Consider the following 23,345-nt stretch of genomic DNA (forward strand, 5'->3'; position numbering starts at 1 on the left):
GGGAGCATTTGATTCCACAGTCATGAATCCAAGAAGAACCCAAATCCTATTCTGCTGATTAACAACCTTGACAAAGAGGCCTTGTAGAATTGTTTACTATCTTTCCTATCGACAGACATTGCTGGCAGCTGTTACCAACAAGAGACATTCTGAAAACAACACCATATGCCACAACAAAAGAAAACAACTTTTCACAATATAACCAGGACCCTATATAGCAACCCTGCTAACTGAAAAGCAGGGGAGCACTGGGCGCTGGTGCACTGCTAGAGGTATGCTCAGAACTTTCCTAGCTGCAGAAGATGTACAGGTCCAACCAGGGGAGTAAAAATTGTCCCTTTAGTCTTCTTTTAAGGTTGTGACTTTCATCGGTCTGTTGCAACCATCTTATGAAATATTTTTTCCTCAATTTGCCAAGGGAAGGAATGCTACTTCTGTTCTCTCTTCCAGACAATAACCATGCCTTTGGCATCACTGGATGCCAACAGGCTCTCATCACAATTAAAGCTGACATCCAGCACAGCAGCACTGTGACCCTGCAGTTTGTTAACAATAGCCTTGGTGGCACGCTCCACGTCAAAGAAGTAGACACACATATCCTCACTGCCGGTCACTGAAATATACAGAAAAGAGTTATTAGAGGAGGATAAAAGCTTCCCTAAACTATAAACTCTTTATAAATGAGAGGACTGCAATTCCATTCTAACCCTGCTGTAATTACTGATACTCATACTGACAGTAACATGAGACAAGGCAACTCCAGGCATGAAATTAGCAGCCCTTTAGAAATCCCAGGAGAAAAATAGCAGCTCTGCATGCACTTCACAATGTGATCCCATGAGTATCGTACCAACACAAGCTCCCTGGCGGAAGGACATGAGGGGACAAAAGATGCTGCGAACAGGATGCGAGCTCTGTTGTATCTGGAAACTTCTCTTAAGCTGGAGTGTTCCTTCATTGTCCACTACCCTGTCAAAAAAGTATTCAGAATAGATATAGGAACAGCACTATCCAGTTTCTACCCTATAATAGGGGATTCATTAGCAATCTGTTTATATGAGTAAGTAGTTAACTTCTAGAATAGCAGTACCACATAATGCCCCATACCTATATAGCAGAAGTTTGTTGATGCATGCATTGATGAGAAGGGAGGGGTCCCGTGCTTCTCTACTGATCCAGGAGCGGGCTGAGATACTTGTGATGGAGCTGCCTTCATTAACTACCAGCCTCTTGGCCTTGGTCAGTTTTCCTGCAGGTAGGTGGAAAACAGGGCTGTGTCTGAGCCAAACTAGACTAACTAATTGGTGTCCCTGCAAGGTGCCCCATCCCATTCCAGGCTCACCTGTTGCCATATCAAAGAGGAAAGAAAATACGCTGCCTTTGTCATCTCCTGCCCAGAGGATACGGCCCGGGGAATCAAAGGAGAGAGAGAGTACGCGGCCAGTTAGCTTGCTTGAACCACCTTTCACTTTCTTCCCTGTTGAGATGTTCACCACATGTAGGTTGTGCTTTCCATTCCCCACCTTGTGGAAAAATAAAAATATCCATCCATATTACTCTACAGAGAAAAATACAGTAAACACATTATCTTATTTCACTGTTCTTAGGATCTCTTCACCTCCACCTTGCTTTATTAAAAAGCTGGAATACATATAGGGGGAAAGTTAAATATTTCCTCCTATATTAACTCCTTTCTTGTGTACCAACCCACATGCTTCCCTCCATATTGCCTAAAAGCAGGGAAGACCAGTAGTACCAACATTATCCCATATTGTTTTTGACTCCACCAATTCATTTCTTGCTTCCTATGGAGAGAAATCCCCATCCCATCTAAGTTGGTGTCCTCTCTTTACTTGCTCAGAGGGGGAATCACAGCTTCTAGACACTACTCTTCACTCACCACTGTAAGATTGTTGTTCATTGGCTGGAAAGTGCAGCAGAGCAGTTCAGAAGCATCTGGATCTGCAATCTCCCGGATGCATTTGCCATCTTCCGTTGCCCAAATGCGCATTGTGGCATCAAGCGAAGTAGAAACAATAATGTCATTGGAGAGGGACCATGCAAAGTCAGACACCCCACGGCTGTGTCCCTTCAGCACCCGCAGCACCACAGGGGGAGTGGGCACTAACTGGCACACAGAGATGGTTCCATCAAGTGAACAGCAGGCTAGTAGGTGCTTGTCATCATTAGCAAACTGAACCTTAGGCACTGGATAGGAAGGAGGAGGGAATGGTTGTTAGTTGAATGTTGACAGCATGTGCAAGAACACCTCTCCCCACAAAGAGCCTGTTGGGTTTAAAAGATATTTAGGGTGCAATTCAATGCATATTTTGACAGAAGAAAAAACTACAAATCCTGGCATTGTTCAAGTGACAATGCTGAAATCTGTACAATACAAAAAAAGGTGCAAAAGTGGCCAGAAATGATAACTTTGATGTAAAGCTTAAACATCTTTTATTACTAATGTGTAACTTCCCATTACCAAACAAAACAAAAACAAAAACCAACCCATCCCAGCAAGAATGTATAATTACGGGAAATCTGGCTGCCTCCACACAACTCCCTCTGGTAAAGGTATTCACTTAAAGCACGGGTCTTCAAACTATGCCCATTTAACCGACCCACCCCAGAGGTTTTGCACTCACTGCACGTGCACATGCATGCACAGGCATGCAGCTTGCTCGTGCAGAGATTGGTTTGGATTTGCTCGGAGAATACGATCTCCGCTCGAGCAAGAGGCTTCCTTGCCCCAATTATTTTTCCACACACCATCTACAGACTTCCCTGTGCCAGATAGCACTCAGATAACATTATGCCTTTCCTGCTTCAACACAATTACTCAGCTCTTGGGAGTGTTTTGCACAGTGTTGTGGGGGAAGGGAAGTATTCTATTAGGCTGCTGAAGAGGATGCAACACACTGATGCTTGCTTACTGGCAAAAGCACCAGCTCTCCCAAGCTTCCACCTCTCCTGGCTCTTGCTGTCACCCCAAGAATGCAAAAATAATCTCTCTTCTTGGTCTGGCATCATTTAGCATGTATCTTTCTTGGCAAGGACAACCATCATATTGTTTCAGTTCATATTATACATGCCACTAATGTGACATCAGGAAGTCGAAAGGAGACTAGTAGTCAGTCTAAAATGTCATTTGCTTCTAAATTCTTGGACAACTCACCAGCCTCATCCACATGCTGGTCAAAGATATGGTACATTCCAGCAAAGGCATAGTTCTCACTTAGTGTAGTATCCCCGGCCATGGCACGACTGGCTTCTGCCACTGAAGTGGGGACAACACTGCCTGGGGGTCTAAGGAAAATGAAAATGCTGAGATAAGATGCAGGCACACTATGCAATGGAGGCAGTGCGGGGCAGCCAAGATTTAAGCAGATAACTTTTCTTCTGTATTGGAGACAGAACAGTGCCCAGGGGTTTTGACTGCCATCAACACTTCCTGATCAAAATTTGCTAGCAAAGCAATTGGAATGCATCAAATGAGCAGTCTGAGGTGCATTGCAAGTCCAGGCCCACTTTTTCCCCCAGACAAAGTCTCCGCTGTGTATACCTCTCATCATAAACAGCTCGATTCATTTGAGCCTGCAGCTGGTAGGACCCTCGGCTGACAGAACGGCGATGGCCACGGGCACCCAGTGATCTTGGATCGTCATCAAAATCCTATGGCACAGCACATAGTTACATTTGAAGGTGGCAAGCAACTGGAAGACATGTTGCAGGGAAATGATATGCTGAAGGAAGAGCAAGGCATGCTTCCCAGGTGAGGGAAAACACAAAAGAAATAATACTCAACAGTACAAAACTCAGATTTGTAACATAACATTCCGTTTCCTCTTTTCTATTGTCTATTTTCTAGTTCTTGCACCTCAAAATATATGGGTAGTTGCTAATAAAGACTCTGAAACCTGAGAAGCTTTCTGGTTTTCATAATTTCTAATAGTTACTGTGTTTTAGACTTGCTTCTGCCCTTTCTACTTAAACTCCATTATCCCATTTTTTTTCAGTTTCAAAGTCTTTGGCACCCCAAACTTGCAAAGCCTTTATACAAAGATATTTGTGTAAGTCTATTGTAGATCAATAGACAGGTTACCTAGGGGATAAGAGTACACATGACCCTTATAATGGCAAAAGGATGCTGTGCTGCATGGAACAGGAGCTTTTATAGTCCTGCTTTCAAATAACAATGTACTTAATAGGAGCCATTCTCTTCTCACACCAATATTAACTTCAGCATTTCAGTAAGGCATCTACAGGCCGCCTCCCCACAGAGCTCTACACAAGCTTCAGTTCAGTACAGCATCCTCCCTGTCAAAATGCTATGGGCTAGTATCACTCTGGTTCCACGGCTGCCCTCGGACACAAGAATCCTGGTTACCTCCATGCGGTCAAGTGTGGTACGACTGCTTCGGACAATGCTGTTGCTGTAGGCGCGGAAGCTGCTCTGTTCCGAGAGGGGGCCGTAGCGCTGGGCCAGAAGCTGGCTGCGCACCCGCAAGTACTGCTTACGAAGTGAAGGGTCGTAGCCGGCTTTGGCGTTGTCTCGCAGCAGCTGGCTGCGCCGGCGGATGTACTGTGTGCGGAACTGTGGGAAGTTGGGAGTGCGGTATGCGTTGTACCTGCAATAGGGGTTGGTGCATCAGCTGCTTAAAGCCTGAACCAATGGTGTCTTTGTTGGGCCCAGCCCACTACTACTGCTTTTCTTTAGCATCATGCTGGGTTAACACCAACTGAGGGGAGAGAACCTCCTGTAAAATTCCCTGCAACACAGTATCCTGCATTACCATGCAGGGGTCAATACTCAGCTGACAGGCCTGCAGTGAGATGTCAATAAGTGTCTGAGGATACTGAGTGAAAAACTCAAAATTCTGGAATGAAACCAATATTGCTGGAGAAAGTATCAAGCGTAAACACGAAACGGTGTTCAAAAGCAGGCTCCCACCAAACTTGAATCTCGGGTTCTCACACTGGACATCCATCTCCCTGGGCAACTACATTAGGATCACCCAGCTCCTCTAGCATTCCCTTCCCAGCAGTGAAGTACTGTGCCCAAGGCACCGGTAGGTCCTGCCCCATTAGACTTACCGAGCATCTACAGCCAACACCTGCTGCCACACTGCTGCCATGCCCCACACTGCCACTGGCCGCTCAGGGGAGCTTGTAAGTGGGTGCCTGCAATGAGACAGTTACGGTGAAGTCAGCCTCAGTGATGTGTGTGTAAAGGAGCCCAATCTAATGCCCCATTCCATCAGCAAGCCAGAAATTGTTCTGTGACGGGTTTGGACAAAATAAGGGAGCACCAATTCACACAGCTGACAGGTCTCTGCCACCATAGTATATAATTTTCTGCAGAGTAAGAGTCTACTCTGTCCAGTATTTGGAGCACTTCATACTCCATGAATCAACTTTTCTGGAAAGAAAGATTTAAAATTTTACTGAAAGGAGCTAGGATGCTGCCTCCCCATACTGGCAGCAAATTTGTGGTACTTCAACAGGGATAGCAAACTGGAACAGTGAATCGCTTTAGGCCTACAACACAACACTGTCTGTCCTCCCACTCAGGACCTATTATCTTAATGACTCTTGGCAGCTCTACCCAGGGAAGGTTCTATCTCCTCCCCTTACACACATAGCAGATCTGAAAAGAAAGATCCAGCTCCCACGTTTAGGACACTGGCTGTGGTTGCTTTAGAGTATCTATATAAAATAGCAGCAGCTTGTGAGTTCCAAGTAAGATCCAGTCTTCTACACAATATTATCTAGTCTCCCAAAATTGTCCCTCATGCCCACCCCCCCCCCCAAAAGGAGGCAAAAGAGGGATATGGATTAGCAGCAGCTATGGCAAGGACACTTTGGAACAGATCACTTTTGACTTCAAAGAGGCCCAAACTGCTGATGAGAGAAGTGCTGTGCCAAATGAGGAGATGGAAGGGGATAGAATGGGTTGATACATATGGGATAGGAAGGGATGTGTGGGGCAAAATCACGGGGGGGGGGGGAGGAATTGCATACAATCGTGAGGATTGCATGGAAAACGAATTAATTATGGTGATCGGGTTATATGGCAGGGGAGAAAGAACGCGGGAGGCTTGCGGGTTAAAGATGGGGTGGCACCGGCTTGTTTCTATGGTGATGGGGAGAAGTCGGGGGGCGGGAGAAGACAGACGAGGGACGTAGTCGCGGGCTTTTAGGGACAGGGAGGGTGGAGGGAGTGCGGCGTCCTAAAGGGGAGAATGACCAGCGGGTCTCCATGGAGATAATATCGTTTGTCAAAGGGGAGGCCAAGATTCCGGGACCAGAGGTGTGCCGGCTTGTTTCCACGGTGACAGGTCCCGGGGAGGGGGCATTATGGGATGGGAGCAGGGTGACGAGTCGGGACGGATCAGCATCCCGAAGGGGTTAGGGAAACTTGGCCTGGGATGGTACCTGCAGCGGCTCCCGGGTGGTCCCTGCAATGGCCGGCGGCGGCGGCGGCGGCGGCGGCGGCAAAAGCAGCGGAAGAAAAGAAGAAAAAAGGAGGCGGAACATGGGAGGTGGAGCTCCGCCAGCACCAGCCCTGAAGCAGGAGCAGCGCATGCGGATCGCCGCTCCCCGCCCCCCAACATTGCCGCACAAGGCGTCATTTTCCACTCCAGTATGGTGGCCTCGCTGCAAGGCCGGAAGGGACGGCTTCTAGGCTGCGTGGATTGTGGCAGCGGCGTTCACGGTGATCTGTGCGCAAAGCTCAAGAAGAGTGCCCTTAAGCTGGTGCAGAGTGCATTTCCCTCCCGGTTAAGGGTTAGGGCAAAGGGATCGAGAGATGATTGGGAGCAGTTGCGGAATACACGTGAAAAAAAATCCCCCCTCCCTCTCTTCTGTGTTGTATACATTACTTCTGCCAAGGGTTCACCGAAAAGCATTCCAGTTCGAATCCTGGCTCCGCAGTAGTTACAGAAAATGCGGGGAGGGCACTGTATTCCACTGATGAGAGAAAATGACTGCACATTTTGGTAATTTGGTTCCCACCCCCACCAAAAAAGTGGATCTCAGGATAACTAGCAATAAAATCTTGATTACAACCAAAATGTTAACTGAAAAAATAAACACAGTGAAAACAATTAAAAATGTAACAACAGAATTAAACCAATTAACGGCACCAATGGTTAGGGAAACACTTCAGAAACTGCCCACTTTACCAAAGGCTTGCCTGAATAAGATTGAGAGAGAGCACCAACCATCAGTCATCAATTCAAATGAAGACTGCAGCCAAGAAATTTTCTTTAAAAACCTGAGTCTTGGAAGGGCAGCAAGGAAGAAAGTAGAAAAGATCATCAAGCTTCTCCAGAGACTAAGGTCAAGCTCATTCACACTCTTTTATTCCCAATCACTGTGTAGGGGTGTGAAAGCTGGGCAGTGAAGACAGCTGACAGGAAGAAGAGGGATGCTTTCAAAACATGGTGCGGGGGAGAGCTTTGCTCATAACCTCAACTGACAGAAAGATGCACAAGTGGATTCTAGATCAAATCAAGGCAGAACTTTCCCTGGAAGCAAAATGACACAACTGAAGCTGTTTTGTCAGGCACATCATAAGAAGGCAAGACTCACTGAAGAAGGCAATTGTGCTAGAGAAAGTCAAAGGCAGAAAAAACAGAAGATGGATTGACTCCATAAAGGAAGCCACAAGTTGCATTTACAAGAGCTGAGCACAGTTGTCAAGGATGGGTCATTCTGGAGGGCATTTATTGGTATGGTTGCCATAAGTCAGAGACAACCACATATGACAGCAAGTGGGTGTGGCTATGCAAATACAGAATGTATATGCTCCAAGTCACTCTCACCTATTACAATTAGGTGCTCTATTCCACAACAGTGTTGAGGATTTCAAAAACAGAGTTGCATTCTGACTTGGCAGTGCCAGTAATGGAACAAAAGATAGATCAGGAACCTGGGGGTGCAGTGGGGAAGATAATGGACATTGGTGCTATGAGAAAGCTTTTGTTTCCATAAAGCTTAATGTGCAAACTTATTCAAAAGAAAGTATTATGACCAATGGGCCTTCCCTAGTAAATGTGCTTAAGGTTACAGCTTATGTTCATGTCACTGGGTTTGCCAGAGCTGTTTAATTTTGAAGTAACCTCAATAGCAGTGCATTTACGTGTATGTGTGTGTATGTCACTATTAATCTAGAAGGACAGAAAGTGAAACCTGTGTGTATGTACATGAGTGTATATGAGTATTAGAAAGATGGGAGAAATGAATGGGTATATCTTTAACTGAAGGGGCAGAGGGAAATGCCAGATCCACCCAGATTACACCTTCTCCAAGAATTTAGCCCCGAATTGTTCACATGACTTATACATGGCTACTGCGGGGAGGGGCAACCAGAGCAGTTTGTTGTGCTCCCCCAGCTGTCTATTGCACAGTTGAGTCCCACATATGCAAGGGCCTTCTGGAAATCAGCAAAAGGACATCTGATAATGTATCCACTATAGGTCCCATATATCCTCTGGGAAGCTAGACCTGGCATAAAAGGGGCAGATCTACACAGAGAGGCCCTGAAGGGCCACCTGATGCAAAACAAAGCCAGGCTTTTGCATTAACAGGGTAAAGGAAGGAATTTGGGCAGATGCTGCTTTTGTCACCATTACAGAGAAAGCTGCATGTGCCAAAGCTTGCTTTTCATCCCTCTGTTAAGGATCCAGGACATCACCCGCTTTATCAATTGTCGTCTTCTCGGACACTGGATAGGAATTCTCCCCCACTCTCCCTTGCTAATTCTCCTACCATGGATTGTCACTCTCCCGCTGCAGGTTGGTGAGGTCAAGTGGCCTACGGCAGGGTAAAAAGAGTGTGGACTGGGAACCGGTTCGTTTGGGTTCATTTCCTAGTTCAAATGCAAGGAAAGAAGCTGCATTCTCACATGTTCAGGCAGAGAGAGAGATAACCAACCACCCAGTCAGAGGCAACACAAGACAAAATCTCAAGGCGGACCAAACCAAGGCAACTTACTGCACTTTTCTCCAGCCTCCAGTCTCCCAGCTGCTTCCAGTCAAAGAACTTTTCTTCCGTTTCTCAGGTGTCCGAGCCATAATTGACCTACATACACCACTCCAGGTAAGCCAGCTACACCTGCTAGGCTGCAATGTGAGACTTCATATGGAGAGGGTGGAACTGCTTTGCAAATATGTCAGTGATAAGGGCTAGGACCAGCCCATTCCCTGGAGAGCATGGAATAGCAGTAGGTGCCTTGTAGTGTGTAGTGACTGGAACCTGTGTTCCTTTTTTTTCCAGAAGTGTAGTGTCAAGGGACAGAGAACAAAGGTACACTGGGGATGTACAATCAGAAGAACATGACAGTCTATTCAAACAGAGAGGAAATACATATCTAGCATCTAGGTAGCCTAAAAGGAACTACAAAGAAGGATTCTGTACAGAATGCTTTTATAATCTATTAGTCATAGACATAGCTTGGAGGGGGGTGAGATCATTTTGCAGAAGGCAGTGCAGACAAAAGTGTTAAAAAGGACAAAAGAGGATTAGTTTTCAGTGCAGACACACACTAGCGAATGTATACAGGTGTATTTGAGGAATCGGGACTAACATAGTTTCTAGACCAGAATTCCATCTTGACAGCCTAAAGTTGTTCTTCACAGTGTCAGGTTTCAGCAGGCATATGATGAGTTTTGGTTCATTTAGTCCTGACAATAGCCACAACAATTTCAACAAGACTTTACAATGAGTTTGCACAGGAATTCTAGTCATAGGGATACAAAATAGAGTTCCTTTGCTAGAGACAAGAGAATGCTTTAAATCTGGTTCAGCACACAAAAATTAAGTTAGGGGATTTTTTCCCCCTGACATAAAGATAAATGATGTAAAAGCACCTAGATTAAGTTCTGGAGGTGCAGGGTTGGTAGCTGGCTGAGGTCTACTGCAGCAAAAGCAAAAAATAGTCTTGCAATGCCTTAAAAACTAATACTTTTATTTTGCCATAAGCTTGGAAGTGGGCTATAGTTGATAAGAATGCTGTAATGCTTTTTGTTGCTTGTTGCTTTTATCTAGATAAATGGGTTTGAGACTGGTGCTAAAAAGCAGAAGAATACAGCTTGGGTTGGGGAATGACAACTTCACAGCAAGCAGTCTCATGCACTTTCTTAAGAGAGACTCCCTAACGTCTGTGTGGAAACTTCTTGAACATCCAGAAGATCAGGCTGTAAGCTGAGCACTAGTTAGAAGGCTATTTAAGAGTATTTATAGATTTATACATCAAAAGACTTCAAAGGGTGTATGCAAATCCCAGAAACATTTTTTAAGGACCAACACAATGAGATATATCTTGATAACATGGTAGGATGCAGGAAGGCTTGTATAACGGGGGACTTTAACGTGAGCCCCCAAATAGATCATAAGAGCCTTGCTGGATCAGGCCAAGGGCCTCTAATCCAGCACTCCGCTCACACATTAGTGAATCAGCTGCTCATAGGATTTCACAAGTAGGACATGAGTGCAACGGCAACTGCTCTACATGAGCATACAGTCTATGATCCTGGAGGTAGCCATTAGCCCTGGTGCTTTCTGCTCCATGAATTTGTCAATCCCCCTTTAAAGCTGTTCAAGTTGATGGCCACTACTACATTTCATGGAAGTGAAGTCTCTAGTTTAACTATACTCTGACTTACTTCAATCTATCTTGAATCTCCCACTCATCAGCTTTATGGGCTGCTCTTGTTGGGTTCTGGTTGTGTGTGTGAAAGAGGTGCCCCCCTCCCCCAGGGCTTTGTCATAGAACGCACCGGAACGGCGTTCCAGCACATTTTTTTCCAATGGATTTTACGAAGTGATTTTGAATCGTAGCAGATCAGCAGCAAACATCATTAACATAGTGCCTGTGGGCTGCTTTTGTGTCTGCTACCTGCTATCTGATAGTGAGGGCGCTGCTCCGCTGGGGGTTGGTGTGTGTGGTCGCGCGCTTACTGCCGGCGGCGAAGTGAGTTCCGGCACTTTTTTCTTTTCTTTTTTACAAAAAAAGCACTGTGCCCCCCTATCCACTTTCTTCACTTCGCTCCCCTCTTTTCTAAGCTAAACCCTCCCATGTCTTGTACCCTTTAACTCATTGGAGAGTTGCTCCAGTCCCTTCATTTATCTGCCCTTTCCTGCACATTTTTCAAGTTCTACAATATCCTTTCTTTAGGAGCCAAGATCAGAACTGCTCACAGTATTCTAAGTGTGGCCACACCACAGGTCTGTATAAGAGGAGTGCCATGATACCAGCCATTTCATTTTAATTTCCTACTTATACCGAACATATGGGCTGTTATCAGCCATTTTATTTTAATTTCCTATTTATACTGAACATATGGGCTGTTTTTTTTCCCCGCACCATGGCCTGATCTATTCCATAAGGAAGTTACAGCTACTTTCGGTTTCCAACTGAAGGGGCATGCAACACCAAGATAATAAGGCGGGTGCTATTTAATTTTGGGGTTCCTCCTATCTCCTATTTTTGTCTTTTAAAGAAAGGAAAATACCAAAAATATCTCGATAGGCGGGGCGCTTTTGTTGTTGTTTGTCGTATTTTTGCAACTATTTAATTTTCTATGAACCTCAGGTCGCAATTGAACGCAAACTTAGAACGCGGTCCATGCTGGGAATGATGCATCTAAACTGACTTACTACCGTATATTCATTCAGTCTTCTTCCGACCTTCTCAAGATGGAGAAAGGAGCCGCCCTGCCGCAGCCCCCGATGTCTTTACTGTCCAATCGTTTTGTACTCTAAGCTATTAGGCGGGGGTTGTTCGGTTTTCAGAGCACCAGTTGGTGGCATTCGGCGGACGGGGCGGGGAAAAGCTCTAACTGGAAGGGCGGGAGAAAGCTTGCAGAAGTGAACGCAGTGACTCTTGGGGCTCGGCGGATCATGACGGCGGCAGCAATAGCTGCAGAGTGAGTGTGTTTTATTATCTCACGTGACAGTACAGTAGACCCCCCCCATTAAATAATGGTATTTTCCATTAGGTGGAAAAGGGGGTCACCTCGATGGAATAAGCTATTGCATCTGATGCGGGGAGATTAGTAGGAATATGTTAGATCCTGAACTAAATGGGGAGCGGGCAGTTTGCGTTTGGGTGCTTCCCATCGCTTTTTTCAAAAGTAAACGGCAAGCTGGCTGTGCTCTACTTATGGCCCTTGCTGCTCATTTTGATGAATGGGCCCCTGGAGTCCCGTCTTGAAGGGCTCTGAGGACTTTTATTGAACATGCGTCTGCTACGTTACTGTTTTTGGTTAATTGACTGCTTAGGCTCTTTAAGATAATGAGAAAATTATAATTTGACTCATGGAAGACAAAACCTACCCCTTCTTGTTCAAAGGAAACACTGTTTCCCCTTGTTCCTTAAAATAACAAAGGGCCTGAATCAAAATAGCTATGGGCCTGCCCATCTTCCCCAAATGCTCCTTCTGTTTCTGCTGCAACATCACAATGTTGGCTTGTTTATTTTGTGCTGCTGTGGCAATCTGAGCATCTACCTGGAATGATGGCTTCTGCATGTGCCTACCCTTTTTCACTAGTGGCAATCCTGCAATCACAGACTGGCACAGTCTTGTTTGTTTTCTTAGATTTTTATCCTGCCCCATAGCCATAGCCTGTTCCAATGATGTATCGCTCTTCCCCACATTTGGCAGGGGTTGAAGAGGGGTTGGCACACTGGGGATTCAAAACGCGGCAACACCTCAGCACCAGAGCTCTCTCTAGGATGCATCCTATGCATGTTTTGACAGGAAAAAGGACTTACAAAAGTCATACATGGCTTGTTGGGGAATGCGGGGAATAGCAGGGCTTTCCCCTATCTGTCCACACATAGGATTGCTGCCTTAATACCTTGTCTCATTTAATTTTCTTTTGCCTAGTTCTGATTTTTCTCTGTTTAGTTTGTTTTTTAGAAAAGCATTTTTCTGAGAGAAGAAATGTTCTTTTGACCCAGTATTTTGAAGCTCTTAATTCAGAATAGATTTAGGTTTTGTAGAGCTTTTAAAGTCAAATTCAATTTTTGTTTGTTTACTTACGAAGCTCATGCTTCACTATTTTGTATTTTTCCCTGGATTAATTTTTTCATTTGAATTTTTCCGAGTTCTATATACAGTGTCTATCTTTCTGAACTTTTATCTGAGCCGCATGAGTTTGTCTCCTCTGTTTGCCTAGGTACCTGTACATCTTCCATCTTCAGGTTAAACTTAAACTTCTCTGTAGCTGAAAACATAAGATTTAACTAGTTTGGACTGGAGGGTGCAGTTTAAGGCTTACTAATAGAAACATAGTGTTGGTGGTAATTTCTGTTTTTTTCTTTTGTAATGCAATCCTGTGTGTTTTTGTACTCCGAAGTAAGTTCAGTGGGGCTTCTTTGCAGGTAAGTGGATATAGGGTTAATCTTGCATAGATTGCTGCTCTTTTTCTTTTCCCATTGTACTGACTTGTCCCTTACATTCATTTTTGTTCTCTGTATTCCTAGTTTATTTTCCTTTTCTGCTCCCCACCTGCAGTCAATCATTGGATGTATCTATTTTTCCATTTATAGGCTGCTCTCAGATCTCATCACAGCCTGCTTTTGTTAGTGAATAAATCACATTTCTGACTCTTGTCTATTCTGGTTGCCACCAGTAGCTCATTGAAGCAGTTCAACATGCCCATAATATTTTTCCTGATTTTTCTTTCATTTTTGGCTTTCTTTTTTTATGCAATTCCCCAGTCATGTGTAAAGCAACTTCTACCTCTGCATTCTAAGCCAGCAGTCATCCAACCTTGTGCTTTTCTTACTGAAAAGAGAAGTGACAGCAGGCAAAATTCTCTCTGTAAGGCAACTTGCCCACCCGCACCAATATTCTGGTGTAATGTGTAGCTACCAGAGAGTGTTAAGTGTGTTCAGGGCCTCTGTTTCTGTTGTTGTTGTTAGTTGTGAAGTTGTGTCCGACTCATCACGACCCCATGGACAACATTCCTCCAGGCCTTCCTGTCTTCCGCCATCCCCTGGAGTCCACTTACACTCACGCTGACTGCTTCAGTGACCCCATCTAGCCACTTCATTCTCTGCCGCCCCCTTCTATTTTAGCCTTAAATTGCTCCCAGCATTAGGCTCTTTTCCAGTGAGTCCTTCCTTCTCATTAGGTGGCTAAAGTTTCATCTGCAGTATCTGGCCTTCTAAAGAGCAGTCGGGGTTGATCACCTCTTAGACTGACTGGCTTGATCTCCTTGCAGTCCATGGGACTCGCAGGAGTCTTCTCCAGCACTACAATTCAAAGGCCTCAGTTCTTCAGTGCTCACTCTTCCCTATTGCAACTGGGTAAACCATAGCCTTGAATACACACTTTTGTTGTCAGAGTACTAGCCCTCTGCTCTTCCCCAGTAGCACATTGGACACCTTTCGACCTGAGGGGCTGATCTTCCACCGTCATCTCTTTTTGTCTTTTGGTACTGTCCATGGGGTTTTCATGGCAAGGATACTGGAGTGGTTTGCCATTTTCTTCTCCAGTGAATCACGTTTTGTCAGAGCTCTGCTATGACCTGTCTGTCTTGGGTGCCCCTGCACAGCATAGCTCATAGCTTCATTGAGCTACACAAGCCCCTTTGCCATGACAAAGCAGTGATCCATGAAGGGACTGTTTCTGTTACTGTGGGGCAAAAGTGAAGCATAGAAACCTTGGCAAGATCAACCAACTGTATGCCCTATGGAGCCAGAAGTCAGTCAAGATTCTCTGCCAGTGTGGAGGGTCTTCATGGCAGTTGGATCATGTGGAAACGGCTCCTGAGATTCATGACATTTTGAAAACCACTCTTCTAGCTTCCTCTCCTGCTTGCTTCTCCTCCTCAGGCTCCTGACTCAGCTGAAGGATGCACTCACTTTTGAGGGCCATGCCAAAGATGGTGCAGAGTCTGAGTTACCAGTGGAGGTCTTGGCTGAACATGCAGTGGTGAGTCCCAGCCCTGCTTCCCTTAATGGGGTGCTGTGTCAGTCCTGGCTGACAAAGTGCTGGGAGCCCCTTGTGCTCTGGGGCACTAACTCCAACTCCCCCACCCACACACTTTTGGTATATGCTTTCCAGAACATCAGGAAGACTCACAAGTTGATGTATACTCAGCTGCAAGTGATGAAGTTCCTTCTGGATTTTGTGTACTCTGCCCCTAGTATCCAGGATTTCTCTGATGCTGCTGTTCGTGAGTATCATTCTTGGGAGGCCTCTGGCAGATGAATAACTAAACTGATGGAAGGGTTAGGAGGCCACATACTCTAATCTGAAAGCCCTGCTTGGGTTTGTTTAAGCCCTAGAGAATTTTCTGGGAGACCTGTCTCTGCCTGCTTACCCCAGAGGTCCCATTGAATTCAGTGGGACTGATAAGCAGGTATGCCATAGGGTCGCAGCAGTGGTTGCCTTTGCACCCTAGGCAACTTTATTTAGGCCACTTCCTGAGCTAAAGTGGAAAGGCCAGATAAAGGGGGTTAAGACTCTCCAGCAAATACTTTGTGCTGCCATTGCAAGAGTTCTAATCAAACCATACTGGTGTTTGCTGTGTGACTTGCTTCATCAGTTGGCAGGGGTGAGTAACTTGTTTCCCTCCAGATATTGGACTGCATCCCCCATCATATTGGCTGCACTGGCCAGGATTGATGGGAATTACAGACCCACAACATCCAGAATGCTGCTAGTTCCCTACTTCTGGTTTGAAAGAACATTTGCCCTGCTTCCTGAAGAGTTTCTTTTAGGAGGGACTCACTGTAACACAGCTTGGAAACTCCTGCTTCAGTTTGGTAGTTTCAGAAACCTGGTTTATGTCTGGAGCAGGCCCTCCAGTGTCTGCTTGTGGCTCAGAGCAGAATCTTGGTCTCTGCCTTTTCTCACTGAGCACCTTCCTTGCAGGGAAGGAGATGGTAGAGGCGAAACAGCAGTGGAAGGCACTCAAAGCGGAGTACCAGCAACAGGTAGAGGCTATCAAGGAGGCTGTGCCACATGTGCTGGCCAAAGTGGAGGAGATGCAGAGCTGGGCTCGGCTCTTGGAGGATGCTCTGCAGCACTATCAGGCCAAGGTTGTCTCCTGACTTGGGGTGGTGATGTTGGGGAGTGGGGGTTGGGATGTCCCAAATTTATGGATCAAACTCTCTTTCAGAAACAAAGATGTCCAGACACTTCCGTATTTAAGCACTTTATGCTTTTTTCTGCTCTTTGATTTCGATCAGGAGTGGACAATATGAGGTGCTGCAAGTGTTTTGGCCTGCACCTTCCATCAGTCCTAGCCAGCATAGCCAATAAAACAGGACAGGAGGGAGGCCAAAACATCTGGATGCCACAAGTTGCCTGCCTCTGATTTAGCTGAACATTTAGAGTGGCCTGTAAAAGACACCAGTAGACAATATTTAAAACCACAGATGAATGCAATCATTAAAGCACCTGTCTGTAAAATCATTGGAAACACTGTCAGAACTAAACATGACGGGTTTGTCTGAATAGACATTCTGTCAGTTTCTATCAGTTGCAGCAGATGCAATTTGGAAGATCACTCTCTAAAGCAGTCGCCTCAGTCTTAGTTGTAATGCAAAGCAAGGTTCTCGTTGGCTGATCCCAGTTGTGTTTGGGAAGTGTTCAAGTTATTGGCTGTGTTTATGCAAAGCCATAAGCCAGATTTGCTGCTGCTTCTGGCTTCTCGATAATGGGTGTGCTGGTATACCCTGCCCAGTTGCTTTTATAAGTGTGAGGGACTGCTGTGCCCAGAAACTTACCAACCATGGAAAACTTAGAATTGCTTCCAAGGCTGGATTTCTGCTTTGGCTCCTAGATCTCTAAGCCAAATACAAACCGTGGCTTGAAACACTGGAGTGTTAGAGACAAGCCAACAATTCTGGCTTAGCATTCTGTGTGAATACAGAGTCGTGTGGTGCTGTATCTATAAATGCCAAACACAAAGAACCTTAACCCTAAACTGCAGTTAGTGACATGCAGGGACAGCCGCTTTCACAGTTCCATGGGTGGCTATTTGCTGGCCTCTGCATTTCCCCAAAGGTTGCTCTTTCCCTTATTTTTCTCTTGGATGGCACTACTTCACTCTGCCATCTCCCCTCATCTTTCCCTGATCACCTCTTCCCTCATTGACCATCTTGGTTCCCCTCCAAACATTCCCCTTGCTTCTCTACCTGCCCAGCTCCAGCAGTCTTTTAAAGCTTGCATTCGTCTCTCTTTCCTCTTTGATCCTCCCAGTTTACCTCCCAAGGCCCTTAGTAGTGGGTATTACATATGCCTTTCCCCTTGAAAACAGTAAACTACTAATTGTGGATGGTGCTAGTTAGACTGCAGGCAAATCTGTGATGCTTGATGGAAGCTCAAGTACCCCCTTGGGACTAGCATATACTGAAGTGGGGTAACATACCTGCCCACATGTCACACCTATTTGCATTCATACATGTCCCATCAGGAGTAATAAGCGGGTTGAATAGAACATCATGGTAATGGACATCCACCAATGCGATGGGACCATCCCGCTGTCCTCCTTTCCTGCAACCCTTCATGCTACCTGAACATCTGTTATGGAGGGAGTCCACCCCTCTAGAGCAGATCTAGGGGTGCATGAGAGACTGCAGAGTTTGGAGGGAAAAGGGAGAATCGCTCCCCTTCCTGGTTCAGTGGGTGGAACTGCTTCTCTCAGTGGAATGGCACCACTGGATGCAACTCTATTGAAACAGTTGATGGATTTGGACACGCTCTGGTTTTGGGCTGAGTATTTTGCTATGTATTTTTGTATGTATTTTAGTCTTCTGTTTCCTTTGTAGAAGCAGGAGATTGAGGAAAAGGCAAGGAATGCCAGGAACAAGTGTCTGAAGGAACAGGTGAGGGTACGGGGGTAGATCTCCCCAAGTCAGGCATGGGAAAAGCCAGGCAGACAAGTTCCTTGGTCCAACCCAGTCTGCTGTTCCCACGGCAGGAGCTATTGCTTGAGCGCCAGCAGCAGCTTGAGCAACATGTGGCAGAGCTGCAGTACAGGTTGCAGGTACAGCGTGAGGAGCTGCACTGCCTGCAGGGGGAGCTAGAAGAACAAGAGCACCAGGCCTCTGTCTGGCAGGAGAAACTGCAGAGGTGAGTGTTTCGATTCTGCCTGCAGGGAGAGGAATCTAAAGTGTGCCTATTGCCGGAATGCAGTTTGAAATCAGCATTAAGTTCTGGGTTCCACAGCGTGCCTGGTGTGGGCGTGTATCCATGCTATGATTTGGTGAATGTGCAGAAAAGTGGAAGGATGTGGCACAGGCTGCTTACCCCACAGGAAAGGGAAGGGTTCTTGCCCTATATGCCGGCAAAGAGATATGCTGAGAGTTGGTGGGCCCTGCCATCTCAAAGCCAGAAGACTTGCAGAGGCAGGTTTTTGGTGGTGTGCCTTCATAGCTTGTTGCTGCTTCATTGCTCTGTATCACGCTTCAGGTATAGGCCTGCCTTAGAATTAGCGAGGTGAAATCGCCTCTTTACAATGTGGAAGCTGACTGCAATCAGTGGTCTTGTCTGTGTAACCCAGTAACCCTTCTTTTTCTGGACTCCCCTGTTCCCTTGCAGCATCACTGACTTCCAGCACCTCCTGGAAACTTTGCAAGGAGTAAAAGTGACTTACGCTACATACAATGAGCTGGAGGTAGAGTTGATCTCATACTCCCAGCCTGTGGCTTCCGATCCCCATCACCTGAAGTTGCGCATGCACTGGGAGGAAGATGGCAGCATCAGCCTGGAGGTAGGGAAGAGTGAGGGACAGATCCTGCTCAGAATCAGTGTGCCAGATCACTGGTCTAATCTCTCTCCCCCTCTCCTTCTGTCCGCTACCTCCCATGTAGAGTGGCAGTCCTTTCTTCCTTCTCTCTGCTGTTCTTCCTGTGGGTGCCTCCAGCACCATCAGAAACTTCATCATGGAGTTACAGTATAGCTACGTCCAACAAGCGCAGCTCCTGGCTGAGATTGAGTTGCTGCAGAGCTGGTAAGCCTCCTATTTTGGTGTTCAGGGCTTTACTGGGTGGGGGCAATGGAGGGAGTTTAGGTTAGGACTTGGCCCTTGCTTTGCATGTCAGAGGGTCCAGGTTCATCCAGTGAAAGGATGCTGGGGAGCAGACTTGGGTGGGTGGACAGTCTGACTTGGATCAGTGGTCTTTGTATGCTGTTGCCTCAGAGATGCTCCATGGACTCTTTAGCAAGCTTTCCTGTGGTTACTCAAGCTTTTGGGTGGGATTTCTTTTAACACATGCACCTCATTTTCCTTTCTAACCTCAAAGTGGCTTACGCAAAAGGAACCCAAGGCATGGGGGAATAAATGAGCCTGGGCAACTGAGCAGGAGCTTAGCAACATTGGAAGCCACCAGATACAGAGTCAGCCATCACAGCTAGCGCCAGATGGTCAAAACTGCCTGGCAGCAGGTGGCTCTCCTGAGTTGTGGGCAATTTTCCTGCCTCACTGGAGATGCCAGGGATTGAACGTGGGGCCCTCTGCATGCATAGCAGGTGCCCTGCCATGGAGACGTGGGCCCTCAGTGAAGCAGGAGAGAGCATAACCAAGCTGCTTGAGGGAGGAGATTGCACAGCCCAGGTGCCACAGTGCAGAGGTGATGTTTTGTACTATCAGGCACATGTTGCTGCCTCTCTTGGCTGCTTACAGATCTTTGTGAATGTGTCCTTCTCCGAGGTGATAGGGATGTGAAATAATGACCCATCTGACCACTTGGTAGCATTATCTGAGGTAATGTCATGTTACAGGCCTGAGTCACAATTCCCCCATTCAGAGTGTGTTGCCCTGAATGAATTTGGCAGGGAGTCTTCGCTGAGTGGCTCTCCTAGCTTCAATGCTACTGTCCTACCCTACCCTATTGTAAAGATGCCTGAACACATGTGGAGCCTTTGGAGCATTCAGTATTGCATTAATTTCATTTGATTGATTACATTTCCATAGCACCAAAGCTCACCAAAGGATGGCTTATTGGTATTTGTGTGAGGCTTCTGTTTATTGCTTTTATCAACACGGATAATGGTACTGAGAGGAAACAGAAGCAAAGACCTCAGAATGAAGATTCTGAACTCAGGGATGCTGGACCGCATCTCATTCTAGTTGTGCCAGGCACTGTACAGAATCTGGAGTAATACAGTCACTCTGTTACCAAGGGTTGACAATTACCAGCTTTTGGGCCTAGTACATCCGGTGATGCCTGGCTTTTTGGATACTTGCTATTGTTGCTTATCCTGATGCTGGGAATGATTGACAGCAAAAGGAGAAGGGGACAGTAGAGGATGAGGTGGCTAGATGAAGTCGCTTGGGTGGACTCTGGGGGGTGGTGGAGGACAGAAAAAATGTTGCCCACGGGGTTGTGGTGGGTCGAGCACAACTTTGTGACTAAACAACATTGCTGCTTAGGCGTAGGGTCTTTGACAGAGGTGCTCACCACCTACCCCAGCATCTCCCTTGATGCCTACTTGGGCTCCCTGCCTTCCTTGATCTCTCACTTTTTTAAGCCTTGGACATGCTGAGAAGTGAACTGCTGATCTCCTGCTGCCTCACTATCTTTCTTTCCTTTTCATAGCATTCACCAGGTTGTCCACTAGAAATGCCTTTAAAAGGAACCCTTATTGCTGTACAGAAGGCCAGGGAAAGTGTTTTGTTTGTTCTAGGGGGAGTCAGGATGTATGTTTTGCACAAGTCTGTTCATTTGGTTTCTGTGAGATGGGTATTCTTGCATGTGTTGACATCTGGGGCTCAGACTCCATCTCTGCCTGGTATTATTTCTTGTCATTTGTGGCTAGCCACACCCATGGTAGCCACCTGCAAGTGCTGGCCATGATACATACTTTCTCAGATCTCCAAGTAGACTCAGGGTCCAGAAAGGCTGGGGATCCTTGGCTCACACCATTGGCCATTCCTTTACTTTGAAAAATGTGGGTCTCTGTGCTGAGCATGGCTTATTGCTCTCAGGAGACGTGCCAAATAAATGACCTTCATTTTAAAAGGGGGGCGTTTTCAGTCCCCCAGTCCTGCGCTTGGGCTCTTGTTGATGCATTGATGCCTTCTCTGCTCCTCCCTCTGCAGTTTTGCCATTGACTGGCAGCAAGAGAAGAGGCTCCTCAGGTACCTGAAGCCATCCGCAACTTGCTGCCTCCATGTGGAGCCGGGGTATCCAGCCAGCGGGAGGATCTGCCTTCTCTCAGTGAAGAGTCAGCACGGTGCAGTTGATGTGGCTTCCTACAGGGTCAGTACTGATCCATTGCTGTTCTCTTTGCTGCCTCCTTCCTAATGAGTAAGAGCTTGGGAAGGGATGGGAGAATATTTCAAACTGGCAGAGGGCCCCTCCAAATGCTGGGATTGTGTGTATGGAAATTAGACTGGAAAGACGAGCTGTGGGTGAATGGTGGTAGTTGCTGCCATCCATATGTCCATCCTCAGCCTTTGGCCTTTGCTTCAAGCCCTTTTAAACATGACAGTCTTCTCCCCTTGGTTGTTTGGCATGGAAATAGGTGTGAGAGTGGGGAACGGTATGATAGTTACCAATGGGTTGCATCCAGTGTTGTCATTCTGCTGGTGGAACTGGGATAGGGACCATTCCTTTTCCACCCGGTGTGTCCCCAAGATCTGCTCTGGGGAGCTGTAAACTCCTTGGATCAGGTTTTTGAGTGGTGCAGAGGGAAGGAGAGGGAGAGCGTTCTGTTGCATGAGCAGAATTCTGCTAGAGCTGCATTCATTTTAACCTAGTGTCAGTGAAAGCACTGAGGGGCCTCTAAGGTTGTGGTATTTCCCAGTGCAAGTCCTACGGGGCACAGGCTTTTGCCAGGGGATGCTTTTCCCTGGCAAAAGGCTGTAGGTTCTTCACCCACCATCTGTTACATTCTCCCCTCCATCTCACCCTGGCAAAATGGTTCAGAGGTGATCAGTGGGTTACAGAGGCATGAGATACTGCTATATAGTATTCCCTGGAGGCAATATCTTGTAGGTTTTTTTTAATAGCACCAACACACTCCTGGTAGTTCACCCTTCACAAAGTAGAAAACCAGTTCAAATCCCTTGGCACTGGCTTCTGATTCCTCGGAGTCCTGGCTATGGTTTAACTCCCCCAAACATCTTTTTCTTCTGCAGCCCCCTCAAGAGACACCTTCACTGCAGAGCTGGCTGGTATACCTCAGTACTGTGGACTTCAGTGCTCCTTTCCTTACCCAAACAACGGCTGCTTCCTAGACCTATGCAGTGACATGGGGATTTGTGGCTGGAATCTCTATATAAGCCAATCTCTTTGCATATTTCTGGGGAGGGAAATACAATTTCATTGAGGCAGCTGTATTCTCATTCTCTTCCCCCCTCGTGTGTGTGTGTGTGTGTGTGTGTGTGTGTGTGTGTGTGTGTGTGTGTGTTGGGGTGTTTCAAGACCTTATACCTCCTTTCAGTTTTGATTTTTTTCTTTCTTGGGTAGATCTCCTACTTTTTGTCTCCCTCCCCTTTCCTGTTGCTCTTACTGTGTTTCACTGTTAGTGACTGTCCCTCATTACCAGTGTGTGACTGATATTTTGTTTCTAAACTTGACAAATTGTATATTTTCTGTTCAATAAAATACTCTTAGCGGGTGGGGACTGCCTGAGATTATTAACATAGCCGTCCATCAAATTCTCAAGTTTGCAAAATTAGCTGAATCTTAATATTCATCTCTCCAAACTATCACTGTAGGTCATATTTTTCATCCACCGAGGGTAATGCCTGCCCTTTTCAGCGGAGCCCAGGCCATATTGGCTAAGCAGTAACCTGTGGATATGAGCTGTTCAGCATTTAACCACATGGTGGCAATGTTGTACCACACGCTCTACAGCCTCCCCTTTGTTGAGGTCAACTTAGAGGGGTGATCTGAGGCCCCTTTTCCCAAAATGGCTTTCCCAATTTCAGAGCAGTCTGCCTGAGGCAAAATTCTAACCCCTTGCATTGCACTGCACTTCCAGACATGGTATACCCACTCTGCTGACAATTCCCCTTCGCAGATGTTACCTGATGTATGCAAAAGGCACCTCCTTCGCAGCCTTTAATATTTTACCCATCAAAAATGGTTGCTGCTCTAATGGCTCAGAGGTGCCTCTCGTCAGGTTCTGTGTGCAGGGGTAAAACTCACTGTCCGTTCCTCCTCAACCATGCCTACTGTCTGCCTGCTTCGTTTTAGCTTTGCTGGAGGGAGAAAAAAGGGGCTTCAGGTGGCCTCCTCTCTGTTGTAACTCTTCAGCAGCACACACACTCTTCCCTGCCCCACTTTGCTTGCTGCTTAATGGGGGGGGGGGCATTCGCTGAGGGTCAGCTTGACTTAAGAGGCTGAGTTTCAAGGGAGGCTGGGGGAT

At 46.5% G+C, this 23,345-nt stretch overlaps 2 protein-coding genes across 2 annotated transcripts; one reads left to right on the plus strand and one right to left on the minus strand.

Annotated features, from left to right (window-relative positions):
* Positions 1-79: 79 nt before the first annotated feature.
* Positions 80-6,500, minus strand: WDR13 (WD repeat domain 13). Its single transcript, XM_044431154.1, has 10 exons — positions 6,436-6,500; positions 5,095-5,181; positions 4,388-4,628; positions 3,563-3,672; positions 3,176-3,306; positions 1,901-2,208; positions 1,343-1,523; positions 1,108-1,249; positions 851-969; positions 80-613 (listed from the first exon to the last, which is right to left on the minus strand). The coding sequence occupies exons 2-10, from the start codon at positions 5,133-5,135 to the stop codon at positions 429-431; spliced, it is 1,458 nt and encodes a 485-aa protein (XP_044287089.1). The 5' UTR covers positions 5,136-5,181; positions 6,436-6,500; the 3' UTR covers positions 80-428.
* A 5,376-nt stretch (positions 6,501-11,876) lies between these two features.
* On the plus strand, positions 11,877-22,361 carry LOC123024047 (ZW10 interactor-like). Its single transcript, XM_044431317.1, has 10 exons — positions 11,877-11,930; positions 14,849-14,948; positions 15,081-15,192; positions 15,894-16,060; positions 17,795-17,851; positions 17,947-18,098; positions 18,567-18,738; positions 18,839-18,978; positions 21,070-21,229; positions 22,111-22,361. Exons 1-10 carry the CDS (start codon positions 11,905-11,907, stop codon positions 22,207-22,209), a joined length of 1,185 nt encoding a protein of 394 aa, XP_044287252.1. The 5' UTR covers positions 11,877-11,904; the 3' UTR covers positions 22,210-22,361.
* Positions 22,362-23,345: the final 984 nt, after the last annotated feature.

Source organism: Varanus komodoensis, unplaced genomic scaffold (assembly GCF_004798865.1).
Source record: "Varanus komodoensis strain SLA01 unplaced genomic scaffold, ASM479886v1 scaffold22, whole genome shotgun sequence".
Taxonomy (NCBI): Eukaryota; Metazoa; Chordata; class Lepidosauria; order Squamata; family Varanidae; genus Varanus; species Varanus komodoensis.